Source organism: Trichogramma pretiosum, unplaced genomic scaffold, assembly GCF_000599845.2.
Source record: "Trichogramma pretiosum strain Unisexual culture from Peru unplaced genomic scaffold, Tpre_2.0 scaffold10, whole genome shotgun sequence".
Taxonomy (NCBI): domain Eukaryota; kingdom Metazoa; phylum Arthropoda; class Insecta; order Hymenoptera; family Trichogrammatidae; genus Trichogramma; species Trichogramma pretiosum.
Genome location: NW_019641652.1, coordinates 2,854,216 through 2,870,085, shown reverse-complemented (window position 1 = coordinate 2,870,085; position 15,870 = coordinate 2,854,216). Strand labels below are relative to the sequence as shown.

Sequence of the window (15,870 nt, the reverse complement as noted above, 5' to 3'; positions counted from 1 at the left end):
TCTGATACGGCCACGATTCACCAGTAGAATTGTTCTTGGTCATTGAATATGGTGATTTTTCATGACAACGTTTTCGTCATTGCTGCATTCATATTTTCCAAAAATATTTTTACAGTAATAGTGTCAGAGTATCTAGCTTATTTAAAAAAAAAATTAATTACACGGTATTACTGTATTAGATATTTCATGTATACAACGAAAGGCAGAAAATTCCGTATCAGACGTTCAAATCGACATACCCGTGATATGTATATATGTAAGCACACTCCCATGTTGGATTATCACGAAAAATATGGGATATTGATCTTATAGAATAGTGAAAGAGAAAATGTAAATACATCCGCATATAGTATAATTAGCATTAATTTCATGTGTGCGATTCAAGAAGTATAATTTATGATAAAGTTAAAATATCAATGTGCGACCATTAGCGACGATCAAGGCGGTAAAAGGTCGCACGATATAGCATACACCGAGCACAAGCCTGACTTTTGGAATGCCAAAGCACAAATTAATCATGCATACAAGTAATGTTTACCATGTGCAATTTGGGATATTGGATTAGGTCTACTGACATTAAGTACGGATACCTGGCTGTGCGTGAGACTATGTGTTGTGTGTTGTACGCCTGTTGTCACAATAGAAAAAATATCAACTAGTGTTATGGACGTATCGATTTGCACCTGTATTCGCAAAACTGCCTCTATGTAAATCCCAACAGGATTTATGTGAAATTAGAGCACTTGTTTTACAAATTACACGATCGATTATTTACATTCGCAAACTCAGGATAACAGTGGTATATTATTGATTGACTCTGAGAACACGAGCCGAAAGCGGCGCTTTGAATCGAAATTTGTGTAGTTGAATTGCAGCCACTGGTAAACATTTAGGCTCTAGTGCTCGATGAATATTTAACGCTTTAATTTTTGGCTTATGATTAAAAAGAATAACTTTTGTACTTTATAGCAGCGGCAAATTATTCCAGAGGAAACCGTATCACTACTACAGATTTGCGTACGCATCAGTTAACAGATTGAATTTTACTAAACGGCTTGATTTTCTCTATTATATACTAAAATAATTCACAATTGAAGTTTCATAATAGGCTAGCGTCATTACCGATGAAGTATAACCATCGCAGAGTAAATTAGGCAGAAAACGCGTCCAACTTATTAACTCGTTGGAAATTTTGACAAACTTTTGACAGGCTCTCTTGGGCGCTGCATATAGCTTCCGAACAAGGTCGAAAACTGTACGAGCTCGATCGAAGCAGCGATAAATCTCTTAACCGAAAGAGAAAAATTAACTATAGACAGAATCATAAATAAGAAGTAATGATGAGGCGATCGTGCGAAACGAGCGAGCAAACGAGCCACGATCGTCGAGTGCTTATGGGTTAATCTAGAGAGTCAAGCGATCTTTCCATTAAATATATAGAGTACTTACACCCCCTTCATTAGTGCTGCGTTATCGGACTCGTCTCGCATTTTAGGGATTTTCCATTGTCGAAGCATAATGTTCAGTCGGACTGCTTAAACATCAAGTCAATGGAGTCCTTCGAAATTGAAACGAGCTGATAGCGGTCCCCTGCAATAAAGAAAATGTCCAAGCACGAGGACTCGCTAATACAGCTGTGTTTGCAGAAACCGAAATAATCGATAGATCATCATAAGAATTGATGCACGAGAGAAAGAGATGAGTTTCATGCAGAGGCGAACGTATGCGCGAGAGAGACTTGAAGTAAAACGAAAGAAATGCAAAGTGAACTTTTATCCAAAAAAATGTCGGAGCTGCGCAAGCCGGGCGTATGCATTTTAATAGCCGAGCGCGATAATCTGTCGCACGCAGCTGCTGCCACAGCAGCATCAACAGCAACGCAGCAAAGTTTCGTCCGCTGGGTATAAGCTGTAGCAAAACCTCATTTTCTTCGGCACGCGTGGCTTATATACGTTGACACGCACGTATACACTCACAAATCCATACACACGCGCGTTCTGTCTATATAGACAAAATAACGGCCAAAGTTTCCGAAAACTCGTGCATAAGCGGCTGGCTTGAGTTGCCATTACACGCGTAGTCAACTCTGACTTAATCCCTCGCCGTGGAAAAGTCAATCCGAATTTCTTGCGGTATGCCGCATTCAAAAGCGACGCCCTATAGATATAAGTAAACGTAACTCGTACACACAAACACACATACATATATTGGCATCCAAGCGAATCCGTACTATGAGCTGCACGCCTGGCTTGTTTCGCACGCGTGAACGCTTGATTGAGCGACGCTACACTCGAGATTCTCAACAGCTTTTAAAGTCGCATAAATCGTCGGCGCGACGGATTAAAGCATCTCTTTCTTTCACAGCTCTTTTTCTTTCTCTCTGTCGCGCGCGTCTCCGCAAAGTATTGTGTCAACACCTTAAGAGCTTATAGGCACCTTTAAATCGAACATTTTTTTATTCGATTTTTAGAAAGGATTTTTCTTTCACTTTACATTGCATTTTTAAAACTCTGAAAAGGTGAATATTCACTAAGATACAGCCCTTTGCGGGTTTTAATTTTTTTCTTCTTTTGCGTTTACTGACGAGTCGTGTTTTTTATCACTTTGTGCAAGATTCAGAGCGATCCCTTTGAGCTACAGCACGAGGATCGCGTATACTTCTTTAGAAGATCAATGGTCACAAACACAAGATTGGGCGAGACGATCCGACGCATAGGTTGCTCTCGATCAGTATTTTCATGGTGAACGTTACAAAAAATAACGTAAAATGAAAAATAAATGACGCCCGAGTGTCTGTGCAGGGTGACTTATGGGTCGTCGGATTATCTCGCCTGAGATTGCGTTTGTGACCATTGATGTTCTGAAGAAGTGTACGCAAGTGATCAAAAACACGACTCGCTTGTAAACGCAAAAGAAGAAAAAATGAAAACACGCCAAGTATACGAGAAAGGCTCACGGAAAGTGCTGTGTCTTAGTGAAAACTCAACTTTTCAAAGCTTCGAAAAATGCCATGGAAAAGGAAAGAAAAATTCTTTCCAAAAATCGAATAAAAAATGTTCGATTCACAGGTGCTTATAAGCTCGTAACTGCACTGACGACTTTGGAAAGTCATCGATAAATTTAACCCTATCACTGATATCCATATACTGTTTCGTAAAGTACGTTGAGCTATGATGAGAACTAGGGTATGCGATATCGATAATGTATGCCTAGAATACGCACCAAACACTATAATAGCATATAAGTACGATTCACCAAGTACCCAAAATGATTACCAAACGAATATGCGTTACTGTATATCGTGATTGCAAATACTGAATCTTGCCTCTCCATAGCTATGACTCACCACTAGTTATCACAAGTCCTATCCCAAAGATTCACTTTTCTTTCTCAATTTATAAATAGTATACATAAATGTATGATCTTTTTCAGTGTCTCTTATTTATATATTTGTTCATAACATAGATCGCAATGTTCGTCTACCAAAAATATATGATGTTTTATATTGATTACCTCTTTTCACCAGCGCATTGATGTATCAAAATAATATTAATACGATAAAATAAAAAAACACATATACGATACATCACAGCATGCAAATAAAAAAAAGAAATATAATTGCTTTTATCACAATATCACCAATATATATTATACAAATATCATATATATATTCGCAGTGTTGCCTTGTGTCGTTTTCCCTTTAGTTTCACTTGTACTTCCATATACATTAAAGAATCAATGTTGCGCGCATAAAGTTGTGTACAATTAACGTGAACAACGCGAATTTGCAAATTTACAGTGACCTGGAAAAATTCTTCGAGTACCAGGGCCAAGATTATATCTGCTCGAGGATGGACGATAATGGGATGCATAGCTGCAGTAATTTACCACGGCTCAAGATTGGCAAGTTTTTATTTACACTAGCATATTCTCAGTTCGTTTTTTTCAATATTGCCCAACCCATTTGTGTATCGATTTTATTTTGAATTCTCAAAGTTCCAGTTTTTTTTATTGATTTCAAAGAGTAAATTACATTTTTTTAAATAACAAACTAATCGTTGCGCTTGTTTAAACCAAAGGAAAATGTAACTTTTTGCTTGCGATAGAAAATGCTAAACCGATTCAAAACTAATATTTAATGGATGATTTGAACTGCTCTACGTTAGATAGAAAAAATAATCAGCACGTAGTGAAGTTGGTTTCAAACTAAGTAATTACAAACGTTAGAATTTGAGCACTCCCACGCGTACTTTGAATCTTGTAATAATAAAATATGCCGTAAGCGAGGTGGAATTCAGTATATAAGTTGAAGCTTATGCGCAGTTTCTTTCATCATGCGAGGCAAAATTATTTGTTTTGAACATTTTTTATCGGGCTTTTTTTCTCAGGTAACATCGAGTGCAATGAAACAGCACTGCCGAACAGTAACTTGACGTTTCTCAACGCCACCTCGTGCGTCAATTGGAACGCTTACTATACCGAGTGCAAGGGGCAAGGCAACAATCCATTCCAGGGCACCATATCATTTGACAATATCGGCCTGGCCTGGGTAGCTATTTTTCTTGTAAGTATATACAGACGCAAAAATATCGATGTTGCTATTTTAGCCGAAAGCCACTACTATCGTGGGTAGACTTAATGTACGAAGTCAGCCTTTAAGAGGCTTTAGCTGACTAGGCACTTTGTCACTTTTGTGCAAATGTGACGAGAACCTGCACACATGTACATGCCCAAGGTTAAGAATAATTATTTCCGCCCTTCTGCTTCATGCATCGTGTTTTTATTTTTGCTTATTGAATGAAAAAATTTTTTCAACGTTCATGTCTGAAAAAGAATGTATGTTCTTTTCCTTTCGACAGGTAATAAGCTTGGAGGGCTGGACGGATATCATGTACTACGTGCAGGACGCGCACTCGTTTTGGGACTGGATTTATTTTGTTCTTCTGATTGTTGTGAGTATAGCCAATGTTAAAACAGAGCCTATGTTAATCATACGTTATTTTGTTCGTGAATTTGCACGGATCATATTTTCTTTATCAAAGAGATGCACTCAGAATATCTCTTGTCCATTTGACTTTATCCATATGTGCGCGTATATCTCGATGTCGAATATTCTCAGTTAATAGATTTTGGACCATGAATATTTATCGTTTGCAACTGAATATATTGTGATAATTAATATTTCGAATAATCCAAGTAATATGATAGTATAACTACAGCTGAATTCATTTGGAATGATTTATTAAATTATAACCTACTTAGGTATTATTTAAAACGTAAAAAAATATTCCTTCACATCAACTGGTGAACAATAAAACTAAAAAAATCGTGTTAGCTAAAACTGGGACATTTTAACGACGAGTTACTCGAGTTTTGTGACAAGGACTCAACGTTACTTGCAGTTACAATAACCATATGTACGCGACATTATGTGTAGTGCCTCTTTTATGTAGCAAAACTTCATAAGACAAGTTAAACGAAATCTTGAAGGCAATACACGATTTTCTTCCAAAATGTATGTGTCATGCACGTTAAACATCGCGACATTTTAACTTGGTACAATTATAAAATTTTCTAATTATACATGTGGAAGGTAGAGAATAATACAAAGGACAAGTTATTTGCACGAAAAAAATAAGCAGAGCTTTTAAATTTTTTACATAGAACATTCAATAAAAGCACTTAGAGAGAAAGTTTTATAAGCCGTTCAAACGGTAGAGAGAGAAAAAAAGAGTTGCCGTTCTCTCTCTTGAACCGCAAAGAAAGGAAATAAAAAGAAAAAAGCTTGAAAAAATATCAGACAGATGAAAATGAGAAAACATCTTTTACCTTTATTCTGTTTCTTTTCAGATCGGTTCCTTTTTCATGATTAACCTTTGCCTAGTTGTAATAGCGACTCAATTCTCAGAGACGAAGAAGCGAGAAATGGAGAGAATGCGATTAGAGCGGGCTCGATTTCATTCAACCAGTACTCTCGCTTCCTCGACAAATACGTCGGAGCCAACCTCTTGTTACGCTGAAATAGTCAAGTAAGTGATATCGCAATATCAAAATCTATCTCGCATTTTTTTTCGCCCAACACGTAAAACCTATATTATACTATAGCTATACATGACACGTACCGAGAGCTTAGTTTGAAGCTCTTTTTTTGCAAGCTCATAAAGTAAAACTTTGAAGTTTTGTAAAATACGTTCCAACGAGCGTTGTAAATGAAAAAGATGGAAACATTTCAGGCTTTTTTACGACTTTGGGTCATTTCCGTAAAATTCCTCGACCCTCCGCTACCCCACTTGTTCAAGGTTGCTCCAGAGCTTAACACAACTTTCTGAGGCTGCTTCCGAATGCTGCTATTTAAATTAATTGCTTAATAATTGATGCAATTTAGGCAAGATTATTGTCAAAATAAATCTAGCGCTTCTGACTCAAAATGCCATTAAAAGATTAAACGAGAAATGAGAATTGCTTCATCCTAGAGAGGGCCTCTGTTGTAGACTCAAAACCAGTTTCCCAACTAGATGTCGAAGAATAATTTTGTTTACATATTTTTAAACTAGATTGAGTCCCTAAAAAATATCTGTACATGTGTAAGGATAGCATCATTTCAAAAAAGTGATTTTTCAAAATAAATTGCATTTATTCTAAAATGAGACGAGAATAAAGACCAAAAAAAAGTATTTTTCGATTATACCATTAAAAGAAATGTAGAGGGCATACTTGAAAGCAAATTTAGTAATTCACTCTCGCGTCTGTACCTACAGATATATAGCTCATCTGTGGAGACGGGGCAAAAGAAGATTGCTGAAGAAATATCGGCTATTTATGATCAGCAGGCGCCACCAGCGCGATCAAAATTTACTGCGTGATCCTAGCCAGTCGCGCAGAAAAATTGTCAAGTCCACAAGACTGCTAGGCAAGTATAAGACGAATGGCACAAGAGGCTTGGCCGGAACTGTCGTGAACACTGGGAATGAGGACGTCACTCGATTTTTTCAGATGGTAAGCTCCACCACAGTCGCTGTCCTCGACTGTTGGCCGCTCGAGAGGCAGAGCAGCTTCACCAGTCCAATGGCATGGCCAACAATAACAACAATATCAATAACAACAACAATAACAACGGCACTGCTGCCTCTGCCACTGACCTGGCGGATCCGAGCGGGGGTAGCGGCACTATCGTTGTAAGTCCTGTGGGCAGCGCCCCCAGGGCTAGTCCCGAAGTTTCAGAGGTCGAGCTCCCCATTAACAATCATAACCATCATCATCATCATCATCAGCAGCAGCAGCACAGGCATACATCCCTATCGAATGGCAGCGATAACAACATTAACGTCCTCAACGAGGTAACGTCGAAACTCGATTTTTTCCCCGATTTTTCTTTTATCCCTATCTTAGATCGCGTGCGCGAAATTCTCTCTCAGCTATGTATATGTGCAGTATGTGTGTGCTAAAGTTTGACTAATAGTATCGATTACAGTATTTGGCATTATTGTAAGTATCAGTCTTTTTATGCTGATCGACACTTTGCCCTAGTTGAGAAGTTGAAAATTTTGATCGAAAAATGCCGGATGTGGCTTCCAAGCGCTACTATATGGCATACACATAGTATAAGGCATGCATAATAAAAAAAAGTGTCTGCACGTGCACTGAAAAATGTAATCTATATACATTGCGTTCGTTAGTGAATCTAATTTTTTTAACAAACTTTCAACTTTTAATCTCTTCTTTGCTTGACTCTGTGTACTAATAAATTTTTTCTCTCTACATAGCCACAATAGTTATTCATCTACTCAAATTTTCGTGTTAACTTTTAATAACGAGGCTAGTTTTGCAGTTGTTCGCGTGATTAATGCGTTACGTACCAAGCGCCCATTTCACTTAAGCCCTAGATCTATCCATTTACGAGCGAGCTTAGAATTACTATTGTAAAAAAGGCCAACTTTTTAAAGTGCATCAATGAAAACGCAAGCTTATTTATCTCGTATCGAACAGACGAACAATGCGCTTTTGAGTCCGCCAAGCGCACCGCAGCGTCGACGTAGTAGCGTAATGTTCAGCGAAGTCATACTGCTTCATGGAAGCAGCGTTAACACGTTGCCCGGATCGATCGGAACCGTAACGGGCGAGCGAAACATTTGCTCCAGCGAGAAAATGACCCAAACCGGCGATGGCAATGTTTGGGCAATGACGTCACAACCGAATAACATTCAAGTATGTCAAGATATCATCAACACTTTTTTTACACATTCATTTTTTATGTGTTATGTGATCGTGTTTTTTTTTTCTTTTTTATACTCTGTAAATAATCATGCATGTCAGACTGTATTTGTCGTCGTTTTTTTCTTCATTCATTCATATGAACTTTTTCGATTTTTTCTCTACTTTTTCGATTAACTGTTTTACATCAAAGAGTAGCTGCTGTTTGATTTATCTTTTGATATTTCAATTAATGTTTTTTTAAGACATTTTAATTTTTTCCCGCGAGAAAAATTTAAAAGCTTCTTAATTAAATTAATTTTTTTCTATTTTCTGAAAAATAATTTTACTGACGTTATTTTTTTTAGAGTAAGTCATAAGTTTATTTCACATCCTTTAGAGAAATGTAAAAGACGTGCAAATAATTTGATTTTTTTACGCATACGAAAATCCATTGCTTTATTTGTCGAATAATAAAAACTATTGCACTGCTTACAAAAAAGTCATCAGAATTCCTTGTAAAATTGATTAATTAAACGCAAAAATTTGAGTGGACGTCTGCAACCTACTTCTTCCTTTTCGTCTTCACGCTCGTAACTGTCGCGCTGATTTCCAAATTATAGCTATTCTAATGAAAACGTCTGATCCATTAACGTGCACGAGTTAATGAGGTGAAAATCTCGAGATTTATCGCCAGGACTTTGGCATTTCACAGGCTGAAATTGGCGGCGGCGAGGCCATGACGTGTCAAGAATTACTAGCTTTCAGCGGAGCCCTGAGTGCCGCTTTGCCAACTGGTCAAGTGGCCCTGGATACCTTTTTGAATTCACTCACCAAAGGTACAGCTTCGGCATTCGCTCGTCTTATGAATTGCAGCCTCGCTTGTACATTGCAAAGCTCTCAATAGGTCACGTATTCGCTCGATTCTCCGCATTTCTACACAATCTCGATGCTCATTAGTCATTATGGACGCGTAATTCGATATATCAAAGTTGAACAATGAGCCTAGGCTCGTAAATCGAGGCTGCAATTCGAACGTGCAAAAGTTGGCCGCAGAGCGCGCTTTTACGCGTTTTGATATAAAAAAAAAAAAAAAAAAAAAATACGCTATCGACAATAATTCAGGTATGAGCGAGCGGCACGTTACCCTAGAGGAGCGATCGCAATGGACGGCGGCTGCGGAAGCCGACGCGTGCTCGTGTTGTTGCGACATGCAAAACGACCCGCAGTGGCCGGAGGAGGACGAAACGGCCGCCGAAACGAGTCAGCGATGTCTCAGATGGAAGCAGTCCAAGTTCCGTCGCTTCTTGGTGGCCAGTGGCAATATTTTCGTTTGCACTTGTTGTTGTTTGCGTCGCTGGACGAAGAAACTGGTTAATCACAAGTACTTCCAGCAGGGTATACTGCTGGCGATACTCATCAATACACTCAGCATGGGAATCGAATATCATAATCAGGTATGTTATCTTTGCTCTACGAGAAATAGTATAAACCAGCAGAGAATTGAAAAATAATAAAAAAGTAGTAGAATAGAATTTTTATGCTCAAGTATATAATATGACACGGTTAGCGCAATGTACCTACCATTTTAAAGCTGTATTGAACCTTTTCTATTGTTAGCCGGATGAGCTGACGTTCATAGTCGAGATAAGCAATATCGTCTTTTCCGCTATCTTTGCCGTCGAAATGTTATTGAAGGTTATAGCGGAAGGGCCCTTTGGTTATATCAGCAATGGATTCAATGTCTTCGATGGCGTAGTTGTTGTTTTAAGGTAATATTAGCTTTTCATCGATTTACAAGGAGATAAAAAACAAAATTTAACCAAGATTTCTCGTGTGCGTGTGTGTACTAGTGTCGTTGAATTATGCCAATCTTTCGGAGAAGAAAAGGGAGGAAGCTCGGGCCTGAGCGTACTAAGGACTTTTCGCTTGTTAAGGATATTGAAACTCGTGCGTTTTATGCCAAATCTTCGTAGGCAACTGTTCGTCATGCTGCGCACAATGGATAACGTTGCAGTTTTTTTTTCCCTTTTAGTCTTATTCATCTTCATATTCAGGTAAGTCTTTTCTTTTCTGAATTTTTTATGCGTCAGATAAATTTCTATGCCATAATGATATCAAGTCTTTAATAAGCATACATTTTTCATGTTTTCCAAATGAGAAAAAAATAACAGCTCCGTACTCTAAAATCACTTTAATAGGATTTGCGTTACATGGAAAAGATGTCGATTAAAGACAACTTTATACTATAGGCATTACTTAAGAAAATGAAAACAATAGCAAAAAATATGGTTTTGCCTTTGTAACGATGCCTCATAATAACTGTACCACGATTTAATGTTCGGAAAACTTTGACCGAACTTAATACTTTTAAAAGTTCCATCGCTCATGAAGCTTCTTTTATAATCTCATTGTCATTTCTTTATCACGCATTTATATTATAAAACTTTTATTTCAAGTACTGCTCCTGATGTTTCACTATTATTGTATTTGGTGAAAAAAAATGTATTTATACACTTAGGCTTAACCTATGTTACACGGATAAAAATGATGAAAAAAAAAAACGATAAAAATATTGCGAGAAATTGCAGCTTGACTAAAATAAGTTGATAATTCTTCTTACTTAAAAAAAAACAAGATATCGCAGCGTTTGCTTCTTAAACGTATTTTAGTATGGATTATGTAGTTGTTGTTGGCACGTTCGAAGTAAAAAAATGGTTCAACGAGAAAGTGCGTCTTTGATCGAATGACGCATTTTCTCTGTGTTTAAGAATATTGGAAGCATATATCGGCTGAAAGTTGTACGACTAAAAATAATATTATCTATTAGATATGTGTAAGTGTATGCATGGTGCTTCTCTTATCTGCCAAAGTTGTTTAGTGACTATTCTGTTATAAAAACCTGGTGTTGATACAACTTTAAGGCTACAATTCTGTTTAACATCATTTAACATCATTATTAATTATTACTCTACCTCAGATAATTTCCGTAATTTATATTATTTCCTTCAACGGAGATCGATTATAAAATGCACAGAAAATTATTGGTGCCAGCTTTTTATTTTGGCTGAGTTCATTGGGACAGTAGTATACAGTACATTAAAATCGTTTTTGGCTTTTTGTGTGCGCAATTGTATGGTAATTAAAATTAAAAACTAAATAAATTATTTAAATGCCACCGCGATTAAATACATGTCAAAATTTATTATTGAAAATGAAATAAGGATACTTAAATTTCGGGTTTTATTTTCGATTGTATAATAACCTTTAGAACTGCACTTTCAACTAAGAGTTTTTTAAAAGTTAAAAGTATAAATTATATTGCACCCAATTTTTTTAACAATTATTTGGCAGTTTATTTTCAAATGAAAATTTATCTCATTCTACTTGAATTTCGAATTTTTAATATTTTAATCTCTCAATCAATTATGTTGCAGCAATTTCCATTTCAATCGAAGATAATTTTTATTAATTCCTACATAGAGCTTTTTCTAATTCTTCTGCTCTTAATTGTACTTAAAACTGAAATATCCTAGAATAGTTTCTCTTTTCTTTGGATTCAAACATCTTGATGACACCTTTGTCATTCAACTTTCGCAGTATTTTCTGCATTGCACAAATAAAATGTAATCACTATACTGTGACCTTGTAGCTCTTTCAATGCAAAAGATAAAGTTCTTTTGAACGCAGAGAAAAGTATTCTCGAGGCATAAAATCCAACTAACTTAAAATAAATTTGATATTTATATTACGATAACTAGACTAAAGAGATAAAGTGACAATATTTGATTCATAAAATAATTAGATAATTATAAAATTGTTTAAGAATCCTAAGATGACAGTGGGATAAATAAATTCGCGACTTATTTTTGGATTGAATATACATTGCAAGTTTCATTATGTTGTAGTATACTCGGAATGAACCTGTTCGGTTGCAAATTCTGTGAAATGGTGAATGGCGTCAAAGAGTGTGATAGAAAAAACTTTGACTCATTGCTCTGGGCTATAGTGACGGTGTTTCAGGTACTTAAAGGCAAATTATTTCAACAAAAGTTACTAACATGACGAATTGATGATGTTTTTTAATTGAAACAGTATAATATGGGCTGTATGAAAAAGAACATTTTTTAAGCATTTTATTAATCGAATTATGAGAGTTTTTTTCAAAGAAATTCGTAACAAAGATTCAATTCATACAAAGCTCATTCATACTTTCGATGAAAGATTAACTTTTGTTAATTGTATTTTTTAATTTCCCTCTATCTACATAGCTAAGGTAACGTATAAGTCTTTGAGTCGATTCTTGTTCGCTGACAAGAAATCGAATGAGAAAGAAAGAAAAAAGGAGAATAAAACTAGTTAAATTTTTAAAAACAATAAAAATAATCATGCCATGCTTAAACTTTCGACTATTTTTCTATTATACTTATGTTAGTAGAACAATATTACAATCCAGAAGCTGCATTATAATTAAATATTTTAATAGCATGAAGTTAATAATTATTGTACAAAAGATGATTCGTGTGCTACGCATTATTTATTGACTTGAAAAATGTAATCTCTTCTCAATTTATAGACGGTTTTTTGGGATAATTCCATATTCTTATGAGAATTGAACAACAGATAAAAAACAATTTGGTTAAAACATTTGTATTGAATAAAGTGTGACCATTTGCCAAATTTTTTCTTATACTGTTGTTCGCTTTTCGACGGTGTCTTGCATTTTAGACAAGTTTTCATAGCATAAGAAAACATAGCTGCCGTTTATGTGTGTTTTTGTGTAGCAAAGTTTATATAAAATAACTGAAGAGTATTTGATGAGCTATCTCCTTTACGCTGTGATAGAAAAATAAAAGACTTTTGGTTTTGGTAGCGTGAAAGGTGGTACTTTTCTATGCTACTCGCTTATCTGCTATTTTGAAAATGACGCTGCTTAAATAAATGTTATTTTCACTTGACTGTGGCATTGCCTCGGCTGTTTCAATAGCATACATTGAACTTTTAAAACTACACAAAACAATAAACAAAAAATTTGCTGAATTTAGCTTCAAAAAAATAGTGCAGTGGGAGTTCATTGGGAGAATTGAGAATTTCAGACTAAAAAAATTGATTCGTATGAGACACTATCTGCTAATTGACGAATAGTACAAAGTTGACACTATCACCTAAAGTCATCATAACGTTTTGCTTTGCATGTTATTGTGTGTCTGCATATTTGAGTCCTTAGGTTTAGCAACCACCACGTTCGTTCATAAAATAATAACACTAAAATTAACAAGTTTGTACACTGAGTAAAATTAGATTTTTAAATTGTAAAAATTTAATAAATTAATTTAAACTTCAAATTTACAAGTACATCATCTTGTATCTAATTAGTTTCTCAGTGGTGCGAACTATGACGAACAAACGCCAATAACAAAACACAACTGAACAGCTAACAATTATATAATGAACCAATAATTAACAAAACAATGAATTTGACTTCTAAATCAAAGTTGAACATGTAAATTTAACAAATCTTAAACTTTCTATACTTGTGAAACTAAGTATGAGCAGATTTACTATTCTTTAACATGGTTTAAAATCATAATCCATGTCTTTTTCACGCATAAATTTTCCAATTCAAGATAGTTAATTTAGTTAAATAGATATATAAACTCGAAGTACGTCAGGATATATTGGTTTGTGACCCCGAAAAATTCATAGATTGTTCATAGACGTTTTAAAAAATGATGAAACGATTGACTTTTGTCGCATGATGATAGAAAATTAAACCATCCAAGAACTGATATTTTATAGTCAAAAGTCGACATGTAGTTTAAATATTCTATTCCCTCATTTCGAGAAAAATGAATTTCAAATACTATTTTTTTTTTAATAAACTTTATCATTTTTTCTGATTCATCACCTATTTACTCTTTCGCATTCAAACAAAAAAATTGATGGTTCATTTACCAATGCAGAGATCAAATTTTTAATACATTTATTTTTAAAATTGAATATTAAATTTTAATAAATCATTCTAAATGAAGAATTCAGTAAATTATAATTTTCCAGAAATATTATAGGTAGATTTCCAAAAATAATGACAATTAGAAATGAACACAACAATCATAAATCTAAAAATCGCCAAAAATCCACTTGTAAATTATTCTCTCATTATCTTCGCTAGTCCAAAATTCAATGTGTCATCAATACACCTTTTTGTTCACTTCATATATTATTATCTTCACATTGGTATATATATTTATAAATATATATGTCATTTTATACGCAGAATGTATTGGAGCTTATGTATAACGTCAAATATCGCTATTTTACATAGATACTTATTGCTTGAGTTACTGCTTACGGGGTTCGCCCATCGATTTTGTCCGAATTACACAATAACTTTATTATGTAAGGCAAGAAATAATATCGAATTCTCATTCTCAGCAACGATTACATTCTTGATTGAGTAGAGAAGTTTTTACCTTAAAAAACCAAAAAAAAAAACCAATCAGGAATGTCTTGTACATATGAATAAACATATCCATTTTTCGATTTGAAAATACTTTTTGGATTCTCAATGTGGATTTGAAATTAGTACCTTAAGTAGTAAGTTTTTTGTTTTTCCTAATATTTTGTTTCAAAAAACATGCTTTATTTACGGATACAATATTCGTTATTGTGATAAGTCTAATTTTATTTATTCCCTTCCACTGTTAAAATGATTAATTTTATAAAGATTACCATTAGCAAAATAATTATAATTTAAACACACATTTTAGTTATGTATACGACTTTCTTGAAGTTTTTATATGTTTATAAATGATGGATTACTCATTCGTTCCAAATGTATAGTTCGGAAGTTGCAAAAATGTTTTGTTCGGTTTCGTACTCACCAGTCTCGAGCTACGTACTACCTGTGATTCGCCAAAGCAAAATCCATGGACGGGCCCTAAAGAAATTCACAAAATTTGACGTACCCAAAAAACTTCCGCCAGTCACAATTTCCCATTCGTGAAAGTATTATAAGCATTGCGTCCAGAAAACAGTTGTGTACTTTAGGTTCTGGGGGTTATTGTATCTCGGTTGCAGTATCCTAGGCATGTACCTGTTTGGGGGTAAGTTTTGCGTATGGGCAGACCGGAGTCGGCCCTGCACCTGTGCCGAGGTGGTATCGCGCCACCCTTTGTGTCGCTGCGATCGCAAACATTTCAACGACATCGTCTGGGCACTTGTAACCGTCTTTCAGGTACCACCGTTCCCTTTTTTGTTTCTCTCATTTATAATAACTAATACTTAAACTATTATAACTCAATTATCTGACTATATTCTTCAAGCTCTGCTTCTTTCTGTCTCAACTTTTCCTTCTTTTGTTCTTATTCTATCGCACGTGATATGCTAATGAAATATCATCTACGTTTCTTTATGATACTATTTTCACTCTCAACTCTGGACACACTGTCCTATTTATTCCTTCAGACAATTCCTATCTATGGAGTCTATATAATTTGAGATTATGGACTTGTAAAAAATCGAAATTTGTTGAAAAATTAAATCTCATTTATTAATGACTTTTGGTTCTTTGTTATTATAATAGCAAAAGTAAAAGTAAACAATGTCCATATTCTCGTTTACAATAAAAATCCTATACATATATCTCGACTTCGACAGGCTCCCGCAGGAATTCAGATA

The 15,870-nt window shown here is 35.1% G+C and overlaps 1 protein-coding gene across 12 annotated transcripts in view; it reads left to right on the top strand.

The window, feature by feature from the left end:
- Positions 1-15,870, top strand: part of LOC106658966 (voltage-dependent T-type calcium channel subunit alpha-1G) — a 60,386-nt gene that overhangs the window by 31,186 nt on the left and 13,330 nt on the right. For 4 of the 12 annotated variants that reach the window (XM_023460054.1, XM_023460057.1, XM_023460053.1 and 1 more), the window contains exons 7-19: positions 970-1,017; positions 3,800-3,903; positions 4,389-4,564; positions 4,860-4,952; positions 5,851-6,029; positions 6,759-6,910; positions 6,994-7,337; positions 7,987-8,205; positions 8,906-9,029; positions 9,316-9,647; positions 9,811-9,962; positions 10,044-10,247; positions 15,271-15,427. In XM_023460054.1, the coding sequence (XP_023315822.1) occupies positions 970-1,017; positions 3,800-3,903; positions 4,389-4,564; positions 4,860-4,952; positions 5,851-6,029; positions 6,759-6,910; positions 6,994-7,337; positions 7,987-8,205; positions 8,906-9,029; positions 9,316-9,647; positions 9,811-9,962; positions 10,044-10,247; positions 15,271-15,427 (2,284 nt within the window). Of the gene's footprint in view, positions 1-969; positions 1,018-3,799; positions 3,904-4,388; positions 4,565-4,859; positions 4,953-5,850; positions 6,030-6,758; positions 6,911-6,993; positions 7,338-7,986; positions 8,206-8,905; positions 9,030-9,315; positions 9,648-9,810; positions 9,963-10,043; positions 10,248-12,098; positions 12,214-15,270; positions 15,428-15,870 lie in introns of all 12 variants that reach the window. The other 8 variants (XM_014381195.2, XM_014381191.2, XM_023460056.1 and 5 more) reach the window with 4 other exon arrangements.